The sequence below is a fragment of the Tyto alba genome, unplaced genomic scaffold (assembly GCF_018691265.1).
Source record: "Tyto alba isolate M040663 unplaced genomic scaffold, T.alba_DEE_v4.0 Super-Scaffold_1, whole genome shotgun sequence".
NCBI lineage: Eukaryota > Metazoa > Chordata > Aves > Strigiformes > Tytonidae > Tyto > Tyto alba.
Genome location: NW_024881261.1, coordinates 34,882,307 through 34,907,672, shown reverse-complemented (window position 1 = coordinate 34,907,672; position 25,366 = coordinate 34,882,307). Strand labels below are relative to the sequence as shown.

The 25,366-nt window shown below is 40.7% G+C and overlaps 1 protein-coding gene across 1 annotated transcript in view; it reads right to left on the bottom strand.

Moving 5' to 3' along the window:
- The window catches only part of REEP3 (receptor accessory protein 3), a 43,156-nt gene that overhangs the window by 5,644 nt on the left and 12,146 nt on the right, over positions 1 to 25,366 (bottom strand). Inside the window, exons 2-6 of the mRNA XM_042790074.1 lie at positions 15,805 to 15,877; positions 11,419 to 11,495; positions 10,780 to 10,900; positions 9,346 to 9,459; positions 1,786 to 1,933 (exon numbers count right to left, since the gene is read on the bottom strand). Coding sequence (XP_042646008.1) covers positions 1,786 to 1,933; positions 9,346 to 9,459; positions 10,780 to 10,900; positions 11,419 to 11,495; positions 15,805 to 15,877 — 533 coding nt within the window. The remainder of the gene's footprint in view (positions 1 to 1,785; positions 1,934 to 9,345; positions 9,460 to 10,779; positions 10,901 to 11,418; positions 11,496 to 15,804; positions 15,878 to 25,366) is intronic.

Below are 25,366 nucleotides of genomic sequence, written 5' to 3'. Positions count from 1 at the left end.
TTTACCTGCCGACCTCTCCTGTTATAATGCCATTCCAGAACACGTACGGACACCTTTCTGACTCCAAACCCAACCTAACTGACGATCAACATACATTATATCTTAAGCCAATGCTTTACTTAGGCTTAATGACATTCTTTTCCTTTAGTCATTTTTTTTCCTGAAATTAGAATCACGCTTACCTACTGCACAGCTACTTAAGGCAGACTTGCCTCTTCTGCCACCCGAGGAAACATCTCTCTGCCTCCAACAGAGTTTCAATTCATCTTTTTCAATCGGGAAGATCTGAATTGCATCTGTTACTCCTTGTTTCTGACTAGGGATGTTTGCAGTGACACCAATACTTCCTTCTCTCTATTTGTAACACGTCTTCTGATGCATCAAAATTACATTTGCCTTTTTCACAGCAAGCATACTGGCAGCTCAGTCATCCTATGATCGGTGTCCTTCTACAGCTACGTCTTTTTAACTAATTTGACGAGCTCAGATCACAAAAAATAACCTTCTGCTAAGTGCCATGATACATTGCCACATAGTGTCCCTAACTATCAGTGGTTTGATTTGTTTGTTTGCCTTTTTTTTTTTTTATCTCTAATGCTGAGGAAAATTCAAATAGAACAGAAGAGGTGTGCATTAGATGTGGGTTCAGGAGTAGAAACAATTAAGTTAAGCTAGCTCTAAGAAAGCATTTTGATATGTGAGATTGAATCTCACAATCAGTGGTTATTTACACAGTATAAACCACACCCAAGTAGTTTTTTTAATGGAATTTTGAGCATTTTCAAGCTATTTCAGGTAACTAATGCTGTCTTACTGAGGAACGGCCCCTGCACAACAGCTGCAGTAACAGCATCCATAATGCAACTCCTGATGAATCCACAGGCTTTCCCTCTGGCCAGTAACCCCTGTCAGACAGCACAGGACACCTTCTGGGCACAATCAGCAATTCAGCTTCGGGTCATTCAAGTGGGCTACTTCTCAGAAACACCACGGGCTACTTACCATGCGATTCCTGGAATTTCTTGTACTCCGCAAGCACCACCCCTCCCCCAAAATAAAGAAGAAATTACAGGCTTAGGGAAAAAGAAGAGATAGACCAGAGCTATTTTTTTCATGGGAAACATCAACTACTTCGCATTGTAACCTTACCATTTAAAAAGGTGCAACTGACAGTCTCCCACTGAAACTTTCCTTCAAGTATCAAAGGCTCAAAAGCAAAGTGATGATGATGACGATGATATTTGTAATACAATAATAAAATAGTAAGACTAATATCACTGCAAAAGCATATATTGGTCACCACATACCATCTCTTGAGTGTTGATGTGCATCAGTCCGCTATGACAACTTAATGCTTCCATTATTCCTACCACCAGAAGCAATTTTACCTTCTGAACTATCATTACAGACCTACTGAATTAATTTCCATTCATTTTCTCTTCCTATTTATTGAGCTTCCATAATTTTTCATGTTTAACTTTTTGTGCATTTGTCACATAAACACCACTTAATCACATATTTTTTTGGCTTCCAGTTAAGCTTTATTTTAGCAAGGAATTGTCACTGCTAAGTGCCAAAGATACGAGTAATGAGTACAGTATGACTACACTGTTAGTGGCTTTGAGAAGAGAATAATTCAGGGAGGATTCCTCAACTGTACAGGAATTCTCTGAGGCCTTTTCCATTTCTAAATGGGGTAAATCTATTCCTCCTTTCCCACTTCTGTCTTTGGTGAACTGTTCTTTTAGCTAGGAAAAGAAAAAAAAAATATGGTTAGATACTTACCTGAAGATTCACTTGCAGAGGCTCTGGTTTTCTTTTTTGCTTCTGGTAATGTCTGATAGGGTCTCTGTCCTACTGGCTCATCTCCTTGTATAGTAGTCAAATCATGCATACTGAAACTTCTCAGTTTCTCTGTTATCGCACCTTGACTCTGAAATACAAGAACGGTATCTTTGAAAACAAAGCAGTGGTTTAACTTTGCTGTTCAAGATAGGTTAAGATGTTTAAGCCCATGCTTCTTTGTTGCACTAGAAAATTAACTGAACATGAGCATGCACTGGATTTACATTTGCTTTAAGTATTTCTTTTATCCAAGCCCAACTGTATATTGCTCCTAGATGAAGAAGTTGCAGATAAGCTAGCAGTTTCATTATAAATGTCTCATTTCACTCCTTTATTCTGAGCAGATAAAGGCTTTTTGGGTGAGACGAAGTGTGTGAAAGAAAACAAACAACCAATCAAACCAACCAAACAAACAACCATCAGAAATGCTGGGTTCACATCAAACATGATATTTCTGTAGCAGTGCTAGGTAGCATGACAGTGGATTTAACAGCTGTGTTTTAAAAAGAGTGGTTGAAGACAAATAAATATTTCCGCTATTTTATATTTTATCCTCCACACACTTGTTTATGCATAAAAAAAAGTGTTAAAAATACACTCTGTAACATTAACTCGAGTAACTGAGAAACTGGCAGCACTACAAAAGCTCTAGCTGACAGAAACTTGAAACCACAAACCAAAGAGGTCCTGCTTGGACTAGAGGCTAGCAGGTTCTCTTACTAATGTAGCTTTACTGACATAATACCAACCCAAAATCTAATGCTAAAGATAGTTGATCACATCTGAACATAAGTAATCCTTCTCTGATTGTCTTTATATCTTTCCTACATGGGACACACAGAAAGTTCCCTTTGGGAAAGAAGGGTCATCAAGCAGCTCTTTCATTTTACATCACATGATGTTATTATTAAAGCATTGAAGCATTGAAGATTACTTTATTGTAAAAGTAACTAAAAGAACTAAAATTACTCCATGTCATGTTAAAATAACATTTAATTCTTCCCTCTCTTGCACCGGTGGCAAAAAATAACTATTTCAGAGGAAGGTTGACAAGCCTGAGCACAAATCCCACTTCTGAGCAAAGGATCAAGATGTTGTTTCATTGTTACAAATTAAGCTTTTAAGCAAAACTCCTCATTTGAGCATTACCTTAGCTAGCAGTACCAGAAATCTGGGTGTAATTCCACACACCTTTTTCTGCAACAGCACCAGCGTCAGGCAGTTCTTACTCCACTGGCCATAGCCATTTGTTCTCACTCTCATGGCAACAACTGTTTGCAGATGGTAGACCAGCACACTAAATTATTCCATGTTAAAAATAGCCATGTAAAGTGAAGAGACAGTAGAGTGATACTCCTTAAGTTTGCCTGGCTACCAAAGGGGTGGGGGGACGGTGGCGGCAGGGGAGAAGGGGCTGAAACCTAATATTCATTTTCTAATGACTAGTCATTGGTACAGCATGTAAAACTAAGTGTGCTGCACAGGCAAGAAAAAATTCTTTTAATTCTTCTAACACCACTCATACATTGCCACTAAACAGTAACAAAGAAAAGGTTTCTTGTAAGAGAAGTAGAAGCCTTTACTTATCCAGTTCTTCCTACACACGCATAAGGATGACTAACAGTTCGCAAGAACACAACTACAAGTTACATTTGAGGTAAAATCCACTGCGGACATTGTACAGTCTGTGTATAAACTGTTATAGAAATTCTGAGGTTAATTTTATTTCCTAAAACGGCTTGAGGCAGGAATGCTGCCCTTCTACTACTCCACTTCTTGCACTGAAAAGCATTTGTACAGTATGCCAAATTAGCAACAAGCTAAGCCTGAAAACTTACAGTCACCTGCCAGGACACCAGAGAAAAGAACTGGAGAGACCAGACTGCTTCTTTCGACAAGTAACAGCTAAGAGGATCTGCTATAACACCTTAAGACTGCTGATCAGTCTGTGTCCACTGCTTGAAGAGATGCAACTGGACTCAGGTCTCAATCACTGCACGCTGATGAACGTATAAAATGGACCCAGCTGGTTGTCAGCAGAATCCATATAAATTCAGCGCAACTCCACTCAGCGTGGACACAACCTACTATGGGACAGTGACAGAACCTGGATTTGTCCAGAAGCAAAAGTATAGGAAGACACACCTGCAGAACAGTTTTACAGTGAGTTCATTCACTATGTGATACACTACAAAAAGACATTTGGAAATTGTACAAGATATTGTAATTAAGATTATAATAACTAACATGCTAAGAAGATTCCACATTACAAGCCTGCATTTCCTAACCTACTGTTGACATAAGAAAACTAGATCCAAGCTGGGAATGTTCAACCTTATTTCTCAGTGCAGCTTCCGGATACAGAATTTTGTTTTTCCAAGGGGAAAAAAATTCAGCTATGTGCCATAAAATAACATTGGGCCCTTAACCAAACTGCACGCTCGATGAGGCTAGAGCTCCTGTGGAGCACTGCCTCATTCAGGGAGGACATCGCGGATTCATACAATGGGCCCTTCATTCCAAAATGACTTGCCAAGATGGAAAGTTTTACTCAAGTTACACAAAGCAAATATTAAGAAGTTTGAGAGGATACACATACAACTAAGAGATGCAGCAGACATGCCTGAGAGTCACAGTAGGAATGGGGGCTGCAAAGCCACTGCTGTATTGAAGAGTCGTCGTCACAAACTACACTAACCCTATGCAGGTACTCCCTACAGTCCTCCCCATCTCCTGCCGGAATGCAGGCTTCATCCCACCCCCAGGAAGACCCAGACTAGCCAAATCAAGATTGTTTTCTACTTCACACCACTGCATAGACTAAGCAGAGGACAAATTTCAAGGTGTTTTGTGTGGTTTTTTTTTTTTTAATTATCAAGAAAAAACAACTGACATCACTGTGCTCATACAGCACATAAAATTTAGGACCCCTCATGCCTAAAAAAAGCAGATAATTGCAATTGCTTTCTGCTGAAACAAAGCATTCTGTGAGGACCTGGATTACTATCAGCTCACAATGAAAGTCTGGCTGAAAAATATTAAATACCCTCCTACTGCAGGCAATGGGAGATTAAATACCCCCTACTGCAGGAAACGTGCGAGTAACATTCACATTTAGAATATTAATACATTAAGAGCTTTGATATCTCGTTGAAAGGTCAGATTGTTACCAGCCTCAGCTTGAAAGCAAGATGTTCGCCTGCAAAACAGAAGGCAGAGCAACCCAAATGCAGGTGGAGCTGAAGAGGGATCTCCTGCTCCCACATTTGTACCATGGGTATGGCAGCAGCCATCACCTCTCCCCAGACACAGACGCAGTCCCACGATGCTGCTCACAAGAAGATGACAGGGCAGTTGACACGCACACACTGGTGTCCCATTATTTCAACAGTTCCTACCAGTAAGTTAAAAATACAGCCGGCTGCATCCAGCCCAGAGACTGCCAACAAAATTACACCACAGAAGATTGAGACACACACATTTACAATTACAACGCAGGCAAAAAGCACAGAATGACTTCAATGCTCAGATTTCTAAGTGAACACTGAAGGGAGATGAACTGTGAAATTTGTGTGGTCTAAGCAAAATGCAAGTCTTAAAGAATGAGTTTGCTTATTTATTCAATAGTAGTTCCTAAAACATATTAAACGATTTTCAGAGACCACATTCATTACCAGTGACCAATCTGAAACACTAAAGTTGTAACAGATTTCTAAATCTAGTTTTTGATAAATATAGCCTACTTAAGGGACTCCTGAAACTACTCAGACTCTAGTAAACTATTGGTATGCCATCTCATCAGCTGACCATCATATATGCAATGCTGTTCTCTACTGTGTTATTGAGCATGTATTCTTTACAGTCTATATACTTAAGCCAGGGAAGTTGCTGTAAACAGACACCGCGAAGTGTGTCTGCCTCTGGGATTCTTTTTTTTTGTTGTTGTTGTTGTTGTTTAAATTGGCCTTGCACCCCCGTCAGCAGTCAGGCTCACTGAATACAGCTGCTTGCCTTCATTGGGCAAGTTCTCAATGGACTCGACGTGCAGAGAGCTGCTTGGAGCTCTGTGGCTGCAAGAGCTGCGGGGCGCAGCACCCACATTCCCAGCTGTTCTCCCGCTGATCCCATCCGGGCTGACAGGGAATGACTTCTGCTCCCTCTCAACCCCGAGAGGGACTGCTGTCCTGTGAATGACCTCTGCAGCCTGCCAGGCGGTCCCAGCAGGGAGGCGGGATGAAAGCAGTATTGCTGGGGAGCTGGGCCCCTCACAGTGATGCTGGCTGTACGCCACAGCTGGCTGCAAGACACCCCCTGCCTCTGCCGTGCCCTGAGCGGGAAGGCTGAGCAAGGCTGTTGGAATAATAGTCATTTAGCAAAGAGGCAGCAGATTCAGGATGACTAAGACATGCAGAAACACAGCCCTCAAAATATATCATCATCATCGTCAACAACAACAACAGAACAGTGTTCATGTGACCTCATAGAGAATGACAGCCCATGTCACAGCTTAATTAGCAGCTGTCCCGCACCTGGCAGTACAGAAACCAGTTTTCACTAGTAGCTTGAGAAGTCAGAATTTATGTGTTGGTAAAAATTGCAACGTGCAGGTAACCAGCATCTCAGAGGATCTGGAAAGGAGATGCATCAGAACACAAGATAAATCAGTGAAACTCAGTGTTGTGGATATAATTTCCACGAATGCATATACTTTCGAGCTGCAAGAGCTCCAACAACTTCGCTGTCATTAAAGACATTTTGTTGCTGATTCTCTAATATCCCAAAGAAAATTTTTATTAATAAACTGGAGAAGTCAGCCTAGACCATATTTCATCTCTAAGTCTCCTGAAATGAGGATTTTAAGAAGATTTGTTTCCTGTCACGTTAATTTAAGTAGCATACATTAACAAAATAAATTGTGTTACTTACCAGGTTTTGAAACACTAAATTTTATATGACCAGTGGCTAACTAGTACCAGCTACAAATATCAGTATAGCAATGTAAGCTCTAAGTCATGACTCCTGCCAATTACGTCTCAACTTAAGAGGCTTAAATCTATGTCAAATTTCAGTAGACTGACCTTGCTGGCTGGCTGCTCCAGCCCCTGCTACACAGCCAACTAGCCTTTTACTACTAATTCCCAATTCCTTTGACAGCCCTTGGAAAAAAACGCTCTTTCCCACACTTTATCTTGAAAATATTCCAGAGAGTTTCCAAGCAATTCTACCACTCTCCTGAAGTCAGCATAAGCAGACATAGTAGCGTCTTTTGCTTGGACACTTCAGTGAACAAAAGCTTTCTTTGGACCTCCTCTTATGTTTAACCTTCCACATTCTCTACTCCTGATGTGACATCTGATATGTCAGAATAAGCATGCCTGCTCCTGAAAAAAAAAAAAAGGGGGGGGGGGGGGGGGGGGGCGCCGGGGAGCCAGGATGAAACTGTGTCTCCTTCCCATCAAAACTGATCCCGCTAATAGGATTCCATTCCTGAAATCCTATAGCATGTTCCACCAGCTCATGCTGAAAGGATAATCTTGTCACCTGCTGGAGGCAGCAGTCAACTCTTGAAAACCAGGGAACAAAATCAAGAACACATGCATTGTCTCCATTTGCTTGGATGGAGCAGTCACGCTCAGCTTTTTGGAATGACAAACTGAAGAGAGGTTTAACATGCCAAAACAAAGATTCTCAAAGATTCAAGATTTTTTTCTCCTCTTCCATACTGTTTAAAAATCATGTCTATTTTAGGCGCTTGGTATTGTGGTAGTTGTTTTGCCCAAGCATCTCCTCTGCACTGAACTAATTCTGTACAAATATTCATGAGCATGTTTAACAAGTTTTAACAAATAGAGCAGGCATCTTGCCAGTCACAGCTGAATAGCAATGAAATCTAAACACAGACATTTAAGAAAAAGTTATTCATTATTTCAGAAGAAAGTGGGAGGAGATATTTCTGTTACTTATTTTACAATATTTCTGTAACACCACAAGGATTAACAAGGAAATATCCAACCTTAGCCAGACAGCCAGACGTAAGAAGAACACACAGAACATAAGTAACATCACAGGTGCATGTTGTAATAAATGATGATTTTCTGTTTGGCAAAGAATTTGCATTTCAGCATTTAGCACAGTTCTTAAACTTTTTTCCCAGTAGAATACTTTGAGGTTTTACTTGTTGGGTTTGGTTTTTTTTTTTTATATAACCTATTTTCACTCTGGATACTTTCATTTGTTTAGAGGTGTAACCTATTTCCTTCTAAATAATTTCACACCTCAACGCAGTATTAAGCATTTGAATAACAAAAAAAGAATCAGTGATCAAATTGAATCATATTGTCAGTATTTTAGACTCATTATGTCCATATTTTAAAACAAAAGGTGATATATTTCACACTACCACCCACATACATCTTTAAAAAGAGAGAAAATGAACAAACAAGATATGCATGACTTTTTCCAAACCTTTTTGAGATAGCATTTGAAAACGCAGTTTTTAGAAATGTCTTTATTTATAAAGCAAGTTCACAAACAAGCACAGAAAGCTAAGTGAAATGCTAGCAGTACCTATTTAGCTTTGACACCCAGGAATCTCTGCATTGCTTTCTGTTATCTACCAGCAGCGTTCACATTTTCAGCACCTTTACTATGAACACAGCAGTTTCATTTATTCCCAGGAAGAAATTAATCCTGATCACCTTAAAACTATCATTTAACTAGGACATACACATCTTTCTTTTCCCATTTTTTTTTGTGCTTTGGTTTGAATGACTATTAATAAGATACACATTGCCTCAAGTTAAACTCCTTTTGGTGGGCCACAAGTTGCTTAGAATCTTACTTATACGCTTGGATTTTGTTTTCCTAGACGTAGAATCCTCTGAAATTCAACTGAACAACTGAAGGTCATGAGTTTTGTAAGAACGTAATTTGGTAACAACCACAGGTTACTTCATGATGTAACAGAAATTACATGACAAAGCAAGAGTATGCTAAACAGCAGTATGCAAAGCTTATGCTTAGTGTATTAATTTAATAATTCAATCAACAAGTTGCAAACAAGTTAATTATGTCAAGGTAAATTTTATCTGTGGTAATAATCTTTCATGCCTTACTTCATATGTGGAGTTACCTCAAGTTGATTGGAGAAAAACAGCAGAAAAGCCAGAAATCCTTTAAATAGTTTGTTTACCAACAAGAAAGCACAACAGAGACAGAAAAGAAACAATGGTCATCTTTACCAAAAATCTGCATAGAAAACCGCACGGTATCTTTTGAATTACAGTAAACTGATTCCCATCATCCAAGAAATAACTACAAGCCATCTTAAACAAACAAACATTGAATGAGGCAGACTAGAGGGTTGCAACCCTTAAACTGCGTTCCAGATTTTCAATAGATTTGCAGAATTAATCTTTTTGTTTAGGAATGTCAAATTGTCAGTACAACCACACTGTTCTATATCAAGGACAAAAACAATTAATGCAGACAGAAAGTTACCTTTACAGCTGCTGTCACTGCAGCAGTTGCTGCCAAATTCAACCCTTGCCTTCCAAAATTCACCATGGTCTCATAGCCTCTTTCTTTGGCTTGTACGATGTACTCATCAATCTCCTAAAATAAAAACATACTTAAATTTTAGAGGGCTGTGCATAAGAGTCACATTTCCACACAGCGTTATCTTTCCATCACTACAGGAAAAGAGAAGAAATCTTTAAGATAGTATTTAGTGAGACAGTTATTCTTGCTTTTGTACGTTTATATTTCATTCACTTGTACTCTCTCATTTAAGGAATAATTATGTCTGGTCAAACAAGGTGATAGAATAGATCACTTTTCTCCAGCTCAGAAATACTGCAGCTACATAGCAAGCTCCTTACAAAGAGTAAGCTTAACTTGTTGGACAAAAGTTATTCAAGAAATAACATGCTTAGGGTGAAATCAGACAGCTCCTTAGAAAGGTAAAGTCAGTTCACAAAGAACTTCTGAAGCCAGAGCTTTGACATAGTTAAGTACCAGGGACAATACAGTCATTACATTTATCCCCAGCTGTGGTAAATGCCTGGATCTGGAGATAAAGGCCTCAAGGTAGTTCACAACAGCTAACAGACTACAGGGAACAATTCCTTTAGCTTATGAAGTTAGAAATAGTTTTCAGTTCACCCTTCAGAAGGTCATTATGACCTTACTGTTCACACATCAGTGGCAATCATGTCAGCTACTTGTTTTGCCTAATAAAGGCCAAGCCCAGCACAGACCTTTATGAATGCTATTTTCTGTACTGAGGTTTTTCTGGTGGCAGACTTCACACCTTTGCTGATTGCTCTTTCCACACACCCTAACAGGATACTGAAAAAGAGCTAAGCAAATCTGCTTCCCTGTCATGCTTTGGCTAAAGCTAAACATTCTTGAGTTGTTTTTTGTTTAGGTATATTTCTGCAGTCTGGTCTTCCCTTAAATATCAGTAGAAAGTCTCCCTCTTATCCTGTCAGTTTAAAAACCAGAAAAGTCATCGGTATCATCTGTCCTGAGAAGTTTTATTACTAGATTATGGTAGAAAAAAACGGTAACATGAACAGCTGTTTCTAAAACAGTGTTCATGCTTCTTCACAGAGAGTACTGCACATGTTCTTCCAGTAGAAAGTCAAACCGCATCACTTCCACTCAGCTGGGCTCCTGAAGTGCACTGAGTAGACCAGTGAACACCCAGCTATCTCATATCAACAGAAAGTAGTACACTTTCTGCTCATGCAAGCTCAACAGAAGCATTTAGATGGACAGTCATATGCACTTGCCTCTGCTAGTCCGAGTTCATGCTGCCTGGCATATCAGTAACATGCTGAGCTACTTTTTTCATGTACCTAGCAACAGTTAGTATTTCAGTACATGGTATTTCTATATTAGGTATTAAAAATATGAGAAGTTATTTCTTACCCTTTCTTTAGAAGAAAGAAGCGGGTGGAGAAATTTTCTGTAGATTAAACTTGCCCCTCTAGTATATGGGGAAAGGAGCCAAATAACAAAAGCTATCTTCAGCTCATAGTACAGTGGAAACCTAAAGACAAGTTAAAGGTTGCATGAAATCAACAACTCCGATAACAAAACGCACAGTAATTAATCATCATGAACAGATCTTCTCAAAGAACACAATTACTTATTAGCATATAGGATTCTTCACATACAAGAAGTTATATTAGACAAAAACTGAATTATTTATAGACCTATGAATTTCATTTTTTTATTTGACTGTACTGTCATTTAAGAAATGAAAACAGTTAATATACTTGCTTTACATCATACATTCCTGCTCAGAGAAATTACAGTCCATCCTTTCAAAAGTTCCATTCCCCTATTCAGTTTCTACAGAAGGGTGGTGGTTTTATAGTCCCTACTTCGCGTGACAGTGTAAAGCAAGCTTGAAAACAGATGTTTTTCTTCACATACACCAAGACCTTTTCCTGAAAATAAAAGGCTATCAACAAGCACAACTTCTTTATAAAAATTACATTCTTACAACTCAAAAGACCGGAAACAAATAGTTTCACCTAGAGTTCGTAACAAGCAGGCTCTTACCAAGAGACTGTTAGGTCGGTTATTGTTTCAGTAACTGTATAAAGAGCAAACACAATCCAATACATCATCCAGCGAACCTGAAAATTAAAACACCAGCTTCAGTAAGAATTTTGATTTCACCTTTACACAGAATACACTATACACTGTACAGTCAGTTCAGAGCTGTCAGAGCAAGACATTCAACACTATCTGTCTGCGTCATCCAAGTTTCAAGTGAAATTGTATGAGGGTCCTAATGGTTTTCTTTTCTTAAGTAGAACTGGTGGCAGCTGCAACAAGCTCAGTGAAATGGCTGGGTCACCAGGGTCACAACCTCACCTAGGCTGGCTTGGCACATTTGACTCTGCCTCTAGAAAGCTTTAGTGATAAGAAAACAAACACTGCATGGAGTCAGTAGATTATCCTAAGTACAAAGTGCAATTCCTCCTATAGCAGTAAAGGATATTTCATTCTCTTCCACACTCATCCCTGTGCTTATATCACACACACAGAAGTCAGCATCAGTAAGTGAGGTTGCCCTCGCCTGTATTTCACAATACACGTTATTCAGCGATACTCTGCACTTAAGTTCTACCCGTGTGTTCAGCACTATGGTATTAACACTGGGGCAGTGCAGGAAAACATGGAAATTTAATTCTATTCATATGTCAAGAACCATAAAAGCCCTGTTAATAAAAGAGCTCACATGTAAGCATCCTAATGCTTCAGGGGTTTACATCTATATACTTTTTTAATTGTTTTTAAGATTTACACTACACATCATTGTTTGGAAATCACACAATCCTCTCAAAATACAGGTTTTAGTTCTAATAGTTAGCTAAACTGCTCATTTTTCTTAAACATTTGTTCAAATTTGGTTGTCTAAACCGATTACATATTTCAGAATAAGAATGATAGAAGTAGCTCCAAGCCGTTGTTCTCTAAGATATCAGTGGCCAAACGCAATATATTTCCAAAATAGGTCAGTGCAAACCACCACTGGTTATTCATACTAACTGAGCGCCCACGTGCTTTTTAAATTCCAACACTATCTATGCTAGAAAAAAACAAAACAGTTTAGAAAAGAAAGGAGGAGAAAAGCATCACCCGCAACCAGATATAGTAACCTCTTTTCAGTTGTGATACAGACGCTGCTAACTCTTCTGGTATACCTACAAAGCATTAAACACCACATGTCATAGGCACTAGTTCGAGTCCTAAATTCATGAAACCCTCCTTCCAAAGGAGAACTATATATACTTTCCTACAGAGGATGTGGCTCAGATTTAATCTTCACTTTAAGAGCAACCTTTTTTTGAAGTGGACTTAAATAAATACTCAAAGACTAATGCTACACTGATGCCTATTTCATAGCTGGACACTACCCTTGAAAACCACTTCCTTTGTCATCATTTCAGACCCATTTATCTTAAATGCTTTTTTGCATTTCAGTTTGAAAAGAAACTCAGTCATGTGATGACATTCTTCACTTCAGTCTCTCAGAGGATTTAGATATTTCAGGCTTGAATAAACTAAGACAAATGTACACAATAGCTCAAGTCACCTCTGACAGGCCATGTGACATTTAAACTGGTGACCCTTCCACGAACCAGAGTCAACACCTGAATAAAAGTAGAATTAACATCCACCCTTGCCCCATCAACCTAAGCATGATGCAATGCAATTTTTAAGATGACATGTACAACTGAAATTTTTTCCAGTGTATTTAATCCAGGCTATTCACTTTTTAATTGACAGCTATTTATCCAATTAGGAACAATAGTAAAAGTGGAGTCCCTCTTGGGCTGCTAGAAACAGTAAAAAAATGCCCTGCAGAAGGGCACATGAGATCTGTCAGGACTCCTACTGAGGTTTGAGGGAAGGTTCTCAAAACCACAAGTCACATCATACTCTAATACAACTAATGCGTTAGGTACCAAAAGTATCCTTAACGAAAATGAACACGAGTGGCTTACAGCTGTTTTCATACCAGAAAAAAAACAACATGAAAAACAGAAGGTCATGTCTGACACTGCCCAGAAAACTACCATGGACTTAATTCTTCAAGATGAAGTTACAGAAGCTTTGACTGAGTTTTGCTTTTTATGTTAAAAGGCTGATTACAGATTTGTTTTGTTGAGCTTTTTCCCTACCATCCAAGTGTTTGTTGGTTTTGGCTGAAGCACATCCTTTCAAGTCAGGATTTTTAAGCCAGGATTTGAGAAGACTGATTGTTCAGACTCCTGAAGTATGTTTCAGATGCGTATTACAAGCACTTTGGTTTAACACAGTGAAAAAACTCCTCAAAGATCTTAGTCAACTCCATTAAACCAGACTAATTACAAGAACAGATATATCTCCTCAAAAGGCACAGAGCATAATTTCTAGAACTAAACTTCAGAAGTATTTTAAATTACAAAAACCAGCAGGAAAACTTTGTTTTCCCCAGAAACAATCTTCTAACAATTTCCTGCATCATGACCTAGATGATCTATAGTCAAGATGTTTTGATTGTTTGTTTTTTACAGGTGGAAGCAGCAGTTAAGTAAAAAATGACACTGTTACATAACTCCTGCAATATAGCAAACAAAACCAGATGGCTCCCGAAACACACACCTGGAAAGGAAGTTGTGCTGGGGCCATAACATGACTGGCAGCAGGGCTCTGTCATTTGAAAGGCTGCAGTTAAATCTACACCCTCCTCTGCAAAAGAAAATGACCCAGCTGGGAAGATGAAAGCAGTGGATCGTCCCTAAAATCTACCTGGACCCTCGACCCACCCAGCAATGGAGTGGTAATTCACTGATCAAACAATGTCATTCCCCACTCATGAAAAAGTCACTGTGATGGGTCTCATTCATCTCAGTCCCATGACCGTTTTGTATGCAATTGCAAATTCAGGGATTGCTCAAAGACCACAGGTGTCTGAAAAGCAGTGTTTTCCCACTAAATGAAAGCACAGAGTTAGAAGAATACGGTTCCAGGGCCTACTAAAGGTCCTATGTAAATGACAGGCATGTCTAAAAAAAGGATGCCCAGGGAAGACAGCTAAGACACAGCTAACTGGACAATTGAGGTAAGAGTCAAAATCTCACCATTCTACAAACATTACTTTTGTTTTTCTAGAAAACATATTACAAGAAGCAGTGGTAACCTCTTAAATAAAAGTGATTGCTTGTATCAGAGTTTGAAACTGCAATCCTCTGCTTAACCTGTGGATGACTTTTGAAGGAGTAGGGAGGAAAAGTACATTATAAATTCTTTGCTTTGTATACCTTCCTGACATATTAAAGTAAGCATGAGACAGGAAATTCTTATTTTTGATGGGTTTTTTTCTCCCAAAAGCTTAACTCTGGCAGGCACTAGCTCTATGGGCACAAATAAACTCTAACTGGCTTGTACACAGAAACCAGAAGCAGTATATGATGTCCACTTTGGATCAGACTAACTGCAAGACATACATGGGGAAGACCAATAGCTACTGCATTATACTCCTCCAACCAAATACAGAGTGGAGACATCACAGACCCAGACAGAAGCATTAGGTCACAGCTAGGGCTGCCGAGTTAAAGGAAGCGATGGCACTGGCTCCAACCCTCAGCCAGGCAGCCAAGTTAAGAACAAGGTCCAGTAGAAAATATAGGCGAGTTGCTGAAATCAAGTCAGGCTGCCTCTTTAAACAGGGAAGTAACTCAGCGACCAAAGCTCCTTGTGACTGCAACTGGGTAACGTTCTTGTGGTAATCATTCTTGCTCACACCAAAAAAGAAATAATTTAACAGATTAGAACTAAGCTGCAGTAACTATAGTAACTGTGTTTTTCTCCATCCTACTCTGTCTGTTCTGCTCCTTTTTTCCACATGACCTTAACCAAATCTTTTTCTTCCCTGGTTATATTTTTTCTTCTCTTTGAGGAACAACAGATTAACCAGAGCTACCCTTTTCCAGGTAGATTTGTAATCCTCTGTTGAGCTCCATACAATGACAATTAAACTGCTGCTATTGTTCAAGTGGTCACTGAAAATAAATTTGTCATTGCTTACACTACAGATTTTGGCAGAATTAGAAACTTTTTTTCCTATCCCCTGCCCAGAAGGGCATTATTTTGGGCATTTTGCTGAAATGCAACCAACACTTCAAGGTTTACGTTTAAAAACCCTCCTGAAAATATCCGTATACAGCATACTGTGTTGGACACGTTTCAGCAAAGTCTATGAAAAGTTTGAGAAGCGTTAACTTTAGCCCTCCAAACAATATCACAGGATTACCACTAGATTAACACAGGTGTTGTATCTAATATTAAGTTGGATGAAACCTTCATATGATTTATTGCACTGCATAATGAAAATTTCACAGCTGTATGTCAGCACAGTCATTTAATTAAGCAATTAAAAGTCATGCAACTTACATATTCCTTCACATTTTTTGTCTTCACAGCTTTGTATGAGTAATATGCAGGATACAGCATCCCAAACACCAGCCTATGGGAAAATAAAAAGAGCTTTCAGAATCTGTTAAACTGTATGTGACAAAGCAGTGACAATACATCATTAGAGCAATGCAGCCAACTTAGTAAAAGTCCCATTCTCCATCTTGAAAAAAAAAAAAAATCACAATGTTATAGGTTGCCTGGAGGAAGTTCACCAATACACAAAAATTGAGCAATGCGAACAGAAAAGGCTGTATGCCCTGAAGACAGCAAAGAGTTTTGTAACACAGCCTCTAGTAGATAATGTTCAACTAGTAGCTCTTCTGCTTCAGCTACAAGTAAAACCAGTCCTGCAGTCTGTCTATACCAAAGGAGGGTTTCCACACTGGCAGCGCTACCACACTTAAAGAGCCTCTAACAACTATAGGTAGGTCATCAGAATCATCTCCTTTTATCAGATTACCAGAAAATTCTTGAAAAGCAATTTTAAAACAACTAGATGAGTTACATATTTTCATCTCCTTTTGCTAGAACTCTGCAACAGCAACACATGGAAATGGAGGCAAGTGGGAATTAATCCAGTTTTGCTCAGCCACCTAATTTCTGCTATAATTCATCAAAAGTAAGGTGCAGAGCAGAGTGAGGGGATGTCAAACAATCTGAGAGCAGGATCAGAAAAAATATCTGCTCTAACACAACTTGGTTACAATACAGCATTTTCTAGTAAAAGTCTTGGCCACAGCCTAGCAGAACAGTTCTTTAAGAGAAATTGGACAACAGTAGTTGCCATGTCCTTGACAAATTCAAGAGCTCCCCACTTTTACTTCAGCAGCTTGTTACACTTTGTGAAGTCACTCAGTTGCCTGCCCTTAGGTTCCAGGTGACCTAAAGCAGCAATTACAGAAAAGTCTGGCTACATCTCTGCAGCATCACTTACAACTTACTCAGGATGATTATATCAGAGAAACTCACGATTTTAGGAACACCGAGATCTTCTAAGAAAGTTCAGAACTCAAGTAATTTTAGTCCTCACACCTAGGGGAAGGAAGATGTATGGGGTTTTTTTGCATGATTGGTTGGTTTTTTGTTTTTTTTTTTTTTTTTTTTTTTTTTTAGAAAGAGTCCACCTGGGACAGATTGTAGCATCTAAGATTTCATCTCAAATGGCTGAACTTTACCAAAGTAAATAATCAACTAAAATTTAAGGTTTTATAGTTGTGTCAGGTAGTTTAATAAGTGGTTCTACTTACAGAGCCACTGCAGAAGACTGCATGACGCTACCAAGCTTCACTCACTGTTAGACCCAGGAAACAATTCTAAGAACTTGTAGCCCAACTGTTTTTTTTTCTAAGCAACTACTCCAAGAGCCTTCACTTTCTACAAGATGTTATTTGCAAAGACTACCACAGAACTTTCCTAGTATAAAAGACATCAATGTCAGTTTGAATTAAATCAGTTTGATATACACCATCTTCCAAGCATCACTCATATATAGACTGAAGTCTTCCACTTGGTAGGAAGCCAATTTAGACTGCTAAAGTCATCTCTAAGAGTACATAAGTTAAAAAAAAAAGGTTAGTGACAAAGGTGAGAGATTTTCTTCAACATTAGATACCATAGAGGGTTTTCTCCATCTTTAGTGCAAGACAAACACACAGTTGCTCATGGAAAGAGGTCTGTCGTAGAGGTTTACTGGCAGAGGTACTGACATTAAGCTACAAATGCCGCAAATGAAGGGGGAGGACAACATCACAGAAGCATAATTGCAGAACCCTTCATGTTTGAAAGGAGCTTGTGAAGTCATCTAGTCCAATCTCCTGCTCAAACCAAGACCAACATCAGATTTGCACCAGGCTACTTACGGCTTCAGCAGTCCGATCTTGGAGACTTCAAAAGAGAAATTTTTGCATGCTCTGAGTAACCTGTTCCGATGCCTAGTAAGACTCCTAGTGCAAAGTTTTATTTCTATCCAGACAGAACCGAGAGTTTGTGACCACTGTCCCTCTTCACTGAGTGGCACAGGAAGTGGATGGGCCTGGCTCTCATAACCTCCAAAGTGTTACACAGGATTGCTAGTAAGTCCCCTCAAAGCCTTCGCTTTTCTGTCTGAACAAGACCAGTTCATTCAGACTCTCCTCTCAAGTCATGCGCTGTGAACATCTTGGTGGTCTCAACTGAACTTTCTCAAATAAATTAACATCTTTCTTGCACTAAGAAGCCCAAAGCTGGACCCAGTTAAACGTATACACCTCACATCTACATCCCCTTTTCTAGGATGCATTTGCTTCCACAACACACAACTGCAACTGAAGAAATCTGGGGCGCATCTGTTATTTTTGTATACGTTGGGCCTTTACTCATACAACAGATTTGTTAATGGCCGATAGCAGCAGAGGAGCTAAAGGGCACTTCAAGCAGATCTCCAAGTGATCAGGTTCTTCTGTAGTGCAAAGGGACTGTGCACCACAGATCCCTTAAAACAATATTGATACAAAAAGAAAAAATCTAACTGGTATACCATAGCAGCAGCTTAAAATTTCACAATTCATGCTAAACTGGAGTTAACAGAAGATGGATCCTGAAGCTCTGTAATATATACAGGCAATCTGCTACTGCACTGCAGCAGAGCTTACCCACGTTTCAGATGTTGAAACGCCTTTTGAAAGAGACCAGACTACTTCAATTCCAGTTCAGCGTACTAATCTGTAGAAGCCTATCTAAATACAGCTCTACTACAAAACAAAGGCCTTCTATCCTAAGGCTAAGAAAAGCAACAGTCAAAAAACCCAGAATGGTTTTATTCCCAACCAGGACAAAAGCCTTCCGAGTTAAAAACCTTACTTCACCCAAATAACAGCAGATCTGGAAACAGAAGGAATAGGAGGCCAAAGACCCTTCATTTTTATGAAATTGTGTGGACAACAGCTCTTTCTCTCATTTTTATCCCTGTGGAATACCCTGGTTTAGTAACACAGCTCTAATGGTTTTGACCTTTCCTTGTTCTTCTGCTTAAAATTACAACCATTAATTATCAGAGATAAGGAAAAGTTTGTTAATCCTCATAAGATAACACAGACTTTACAAGGGCAGAAATTTATTTGTTCAGATAGAAGATACAGAAGGTGATCCCAAACATCGTAACCACTACCAACTCTCAGACAGCTGCATATTTATATCTGACTATCTGTGCACCTCTCTCAAATTCTCAAAAAATAGTCCAAACTTATTGAAATAGCTACTAGCAGCCTGCACATGTAAGTCTCTTGCTATGAAGAGTAGGAAAGAAAGAAGTTTGAATCCTTCACTTAACGGATTTATGGTCTATACCTCTCCACTCTATTGTCAAGTAGCATCATCTCTCATCAAGAAAAAAAGTTGCTGTTTAAATTTTTAAAATACAACTTATCCTCTGATTGTATTATTCTGTAAAATCTGGAAAAAGACAAGAATTAGGACAGAATGAAATTTTGAGAACATTGCTTCAGAAACAATTGATCTTCAAGCAGACAGCTTATGACAGTAACAGCAGGATGATCATCAAGCTAAGCTAAACACAACCTCAAGTTAAATGAAAACACTGGCACAAGACAAACACAAAGAAGGTAGCTAGTTTTCCCCTACTAGAGAATCTTTATCTTATTCAGTACTGGTCAAATCAGGAGTCAGAAATATCCCTATTTTAGTACTCACTTTTTTTCTTTCAAAGAATTCTTCTGAAATCACTTTTAAAACCAAAGAACAAGAAACTTAATACCACAATATATTATTACTTATTAGTGTTCAATACTGCCGTAAGATTAAAGTGTTAGAAAAACAGCCACTTGTTCACTAGAAGAGGGTAAATAGGACTAAATAAAAAACATCAGCACATTTAGTCAGTAAAAATAGGCATCAGTACTGTGAGGTTTTTATCTCTTCACAACCAAAGCTGACATTTTAAGCATGGCATGATGCTGCTGCCAACTCTGGCATCAGTACCTCCTTCACACAGACCAAGTCATATAACCTTAGCTACCAGGCAACTTAACAATAGAAAATCCAACTTGTCACCAGTGAGTAGCTGAAGGCCAGCAAATTCACTTGTACCCTCAATCTATACATGATAGATTAGTATACAAGCAAGAGGGAGACCCACTGCAGGTGACTGAAGCAGGAACACATAGAACAGGAGCAGCAGGGAGGATGAGCACAATCAGTATCATTGACATACATAGCTACAACAGCTGAGCATCTTCTAGTAGACTTCCTGATTGAATCAATAGCTCCAAAAATCTCAAAGTTGTTAGCAACGCCTATTGCTACGCATTTTTAGTGCATCCCTCCTGTGGTATTTCTACAGTAACTGTCCAACACTTAAAGGATGTACCCAACTACTCCAAAGCTTTTCAAATTTAAAAGCTTAAGTGTTATATTTAGAAGTGCAGTTTGTATTTCACACTGGATATCAGCACACTGCACTAATGTAGCAAAACCAAAGCCAGTTTTCACAGATGGAAACAGATTTCGGCTGAACATGATGTCATTTACTTTATTTTACCAGTAGATATCTGGATAATCCTGCTCACCAATGTAATCTGACTGCCAGTTCTATGCCTAGGTATTTCAGTTTTTCAGCTGTACTCAGCAACTAGTATAGGATTCCTTTTTTGGTACAGATACTTCCTCTACAGACATTTTGCTCATTTAGAGATAAACATTTCTCAAATTACTAGGAGATTAAAATCAAAAGACAAAGGAAAAAAATGTATCAGAAAGCCTTGAAATCCAAATAAAACAATGTGTCTGTGTATCCGCATAGCTGTAATACAACAAATAAAAACTAATGCCTGTGTTATCATATAATCTACAGTCTTACAGTTTAAATAGCTTTAAAGTGCACAACTATTTGAAAAACTCATTTCTGAGGCAAAGCAACTGAGTTTGCACTTGAGAACAGAAAAACTGGTCACCTGTATACACATTGCTCTGGCACTGAGTATATTTAACCCGGATAGTAAACAACTCTAAAGCTCATGTTAAAAAAAAAAAAAAAAAAGACACACAAATGAAAGCCACCAAGTTGCTCAAAAAGACTATTTGCATCCAGACTCCCCAAACAGTAAGCCATTAAACTAACAGTGCATTTAAAACTTCAGTCTGTTCACATTGCCCAAGAATCGCCCGAAGCAAGGAATACTGTTTGGCAGTTTATTCTTTTGTTCCCCTGAAATGCAGAAAGACATGGACCACAAAGCTTCCCTAATAGTAAAAGCCTTCAGGAGACCCCTTCAGTATGAGATACTTTGGAGACAACACCATTTGCTAAATTCCCTTTCCTTAACAAGTTTGGTAACAAAGATGACACTGATTTGTCCAGCTACTGACTGAGAATCTTGGCACAGGCTGATATCGAGCCAGACATTTGCTAACGTGCACATCTACAGTGGAAATATGCATTTACATCCCAAAAGATTACTTGGCAGCATTTGGCAGATTGAAGAAGAAAAGAATTCTCCCCATCTCCACAGAACCATGGAAGCGAATATAAATACCTGATACTCTTCCTTATTTTGCTGCCTATGCTCAGTTCCCCCTCCCAATACTAGTCTTTACCTGCAGGTTATGATAGGAGCATCTCCCATTCCTCTCATATACACACACAAGCTTTTCTAAGTACATATGCACATACTAGGTCTGACGTTGTTAGTATTATTTTGCTTCTATATGAACTACAGTTACTATTCCACATCATTGTTAGCAAGGTTACTTCAAGGAAGATTTCTTTTGAAGGGAAGTTTACTAATGCAAACAAACCATAGACTCATAGGATGGTTTGGGCTGGAAGGGACTTTGAAGCCCATCTAGTCCCACCCCCCTGCCACAGGCAGGGCCCCCTTCCCCCAGCCCAGGGTGCTCCCAGCCCCGTCCAACCTGGCCTTGAACCCTTCCAGGGAGGGGGCAGCCACAGCTGCTCTGGGCACCCTGGACCAGCACCTCACCACTCTCACAGGGAAGAATTTCTTCCTTATGTCTCATACAAATCTGCCCTCTTTTAGTTTAAAACCGCCACCCCTCCTCCTATCCCCACACCCCTGATGCAGAGTCCCTCCCCACCTCTCCTGTCCCCCCTTTAAGCCCTGGGAGGCCGCTCGAAGGTCTCCCCGGAGCCTTCTCTTCTCCAGGCTGAACCCCCCAACTCTCTCAGCCCGGCCTCCCAGGGGAGCTGCTCCAGCCCCCCCAGCATCTCCGTGGCCTCCTCTGGCCCCGCTCGAGCAGCTCCGTGTCCTTCTGCTGTTGGGGGCCCCCGAGCTGGCCCCAGCACTGCAGGGGGGTCTCCCCAGAGCGGAGCAGAGGGGGAGAATCCCCTCCCTGGCCCTGCTGCCCCCCCTGCTCTGGCTGCAGCCCAGGGCACGGGTGGGTTCTGGGCTGCGAGCGCACGGGGCTGCCTCACGGGCAGTTTTCCCCCCACCAACCCCCCCAGCCCCTCTCCTTGGGGCTGCTCTCCAGCCGCTCCTCGAGGGCCCAGCCTGGGTTTGTGCTGGGGATTGCCCCGACCCCCGGGCAGGACCTTGCCCTTGGCCTTGTTGAACTCCATGAGGTTTGCCCGGGCCCCCCTCTCCAGCCTGTCCAGGTCCCTCTGGATGGCATCCCTGCCCTCCAGCGTGTCACCCAGCACACAGCTCGGGGCCGTCGGTGACCTTGCTGAGGGTGCACTCCATCCCACTGTCCGTGTCACCAGCAAAGATGTTAAACAGCGCCGGTCCTAACACCGACCCCTGAGGAACGCCACTCGTCACTGCTCTCCACTTGGACATTGAGCTGTTGATTGCACCTCTTTGGGTGCATCCATCTAGTCAATTCCCTATCCAATGGCTGGACCATCTGTCAAATCCATGTCTCTCCAATTTAGAGACAAGGATGTCATGGAGGACAGTGTAGCACAACGAAAAACAGCATCATGACATCTGTTTTAAAGAACAGTGCCTGAGTCTTTGGTTAGCTGTTCTTGGCTTTAAAGAGGCAGATATGAAAATATTCCTGAACAATGTATCCACTGAGGTTTCAACCAGCACACAGTAGAAAACCATACATTTTTGCCTAAACTGTACAGTACTCATACTTGAAATCCACTCCCATAGAAGAGAAACAGTTTGGATTTTTTCTCTTTTTCTTCCACTATAAAGCAGTAAGGCTCATCCATTATGCACTAAAGTTATAAACACTACACAACCCTGTGTGGTACCCTCACAGTCAAAATAAGGCATAAAGAGTATCTGTAAGCCTCCTATTCAGCAACATAAAAACCTTCATGTGGTGGGCTGACCCTAACTGAATGCCAGGTGCCCAACAACGCGAGTCTATCACTCCCCTCCTAAGCTTAACAGGGGAGAGAAAAATATAACAGAAGGTGCGTGGGTCTAAGGACAGGGATATCATTCAGCAATTACTGCCAGGGGCAAAACAGACTCCACTTAGGGGAAAAAAAGTAATCTAATTTATCACCAATCAAATCAGAGTAAGATAACGAGAAACAAAACCAAATCCTGAAAGCACCTTCCCCCCACCCCTCCCTTCTTCCCAGGCTCAGCTTTACCCCTGAGTTCTCTCCCTCCTCCCTTGCAGCGACACAAGAGGACAGGGCATGGGGGTTGTGGTCAGTTCATCACCCGTTGTCTCTGCTGTTCCTTCCTCCTCAGGGCCTGGACTCATCCCACTCTTTCCCTGCTCCAGCACAGGGTCCCTCCCACGGGACAGTCCTCCACCCACTTCTCCACTGTGAGCCCTTCCCACCAGCTGCAGCTCTTCACCAACTGCTCCAGCATGAGCTCCTCTCTCCACGGAGCCTGCTCCAGCGTGGGCTCCCCACGGGGTCACAGCCTCCTTCAGGCCTCCACCTGCTCCAGCGTGGGGTCCTCCCCGGGCTGCAGGTGGAGATCTGCTCACTGTGGATGTCCGTGGGTGCGGGGCACAGCCTGCCTCACCATGGGCTGCACCACGGGCTGCAGGGGAGGCTCTGCTCCGGTGCTTGGAGCACCTCCTGCCCCTCCTTCTTCTGTGACCTTGGTGTCTGCAGGGTTCTTGCTCTCACACAGTCTCACTCTGCTCTTTGGTGGCAGTTGCACAGTATTTTTCCCCCTCCTTCAACACGTTATATCCCAGAGGCACTACGACCATCGCTGATGGGCTCGGCCTTGGCCAGCGGTGGGTCTGCCTTGCAACCTGGCATTGGCTTTGTGGAACACGGAGGAAGCTTCTGGCAGCTTCTTACAGAAGCCACCCCTGTTGCATTCCCGCTACCAAAACCTTGCCACACAAACCCAAACCCCTGAATCTAAGTGGAAAAAGCAAGACCCTCAGTCATGCCTGCCAACACCCCCTGAGGATTAACACTGGGTACTAAGTTCTAGACCAAGCCAGCTATCTCCTAGGTTTTTACAGGTCCAGACAAACAAAAGCTCACCGGGGCATTTTTGTCCTGAATGTTTTTGAAAGGCACTACACTAAACAAAGTCCTTCTCTCCAGCACCTGACAGAATTTAGTTCTGTTTTGCTACCAAACAACACTAACCATAACAATCTACATTAAAAGACTGTGTATTCAAGTGATTACAAAGAATACAATTGGACCAAAATGTTAGCCTGTTACGAGGTCAGAGTAGCATGAGGATAAGCTCCTGAACCTTACACCAAATTGTATCCTACTTTTTCTTCCACCCCCCACCCTGGGCAAGGAGCAGGGGAAATCACAGAAATACTATTAAAAGAACATGTCTGCTAGCAGTAGGAAGCCTTAAACTCAGCAACTCCTTTAGCACTTTTAGAGTTACCAAAAGGTAGGAATGTAATCAGAAACAGGTCTGTTAAAATTTTCAAACCTGTCTTACATAGAGAGTATCTCCCCAAACAATAGAAAAAAAACTCTTAACAGTGAAAAAATATACCTAGAAGCACTGACAGATCTGAATAAAGCACATTCTTGAGCAGAACAAGAAGGCTATTAACTTCCCAGCTTAGCAAAGTGGGACTTTGCTATGTCAGGAACATTTATTTAATAAGTCCTAAGTATAACAACTGCAAGCAGCCTGACACAGGACAATTAAGCCTTTCTTCTAATGCAGAGCTCCAGGCTCCATTACATTTAGCCTATCCACTTGTGCTTATGGAATACTACCTTATTGACCTACACCAAAATAGGGAACCAGTTGCCAGATACTGTCTGAATTCTCTCAACACAGAAACGGCCCTGCCTGAGCCTTGAAAGAAATCTAAAAAAAAGACAGCAAAAAAATTATAAGAAATTATCTTCTGTCAGTAATGTTCTCTACTGGAATCTGTGTGGAAGTGCCGACGTACTTACAGGCAAGATGTATCAGTAAAACTGATCACTTATTCACATCAGGTCACCAGGTTTCTCTCAGAGAAAACAAGATTTATATGCCAAAAAATATTCAAACCTTTAACCCATTTTCTCTGCAGAGAAATTTATTTGAGTCTAAAGTAAGAATTTTGCTTTTCTGCCATTACCTTAAGCAAAATTCACCTATAAATGCATCTTCTTAAG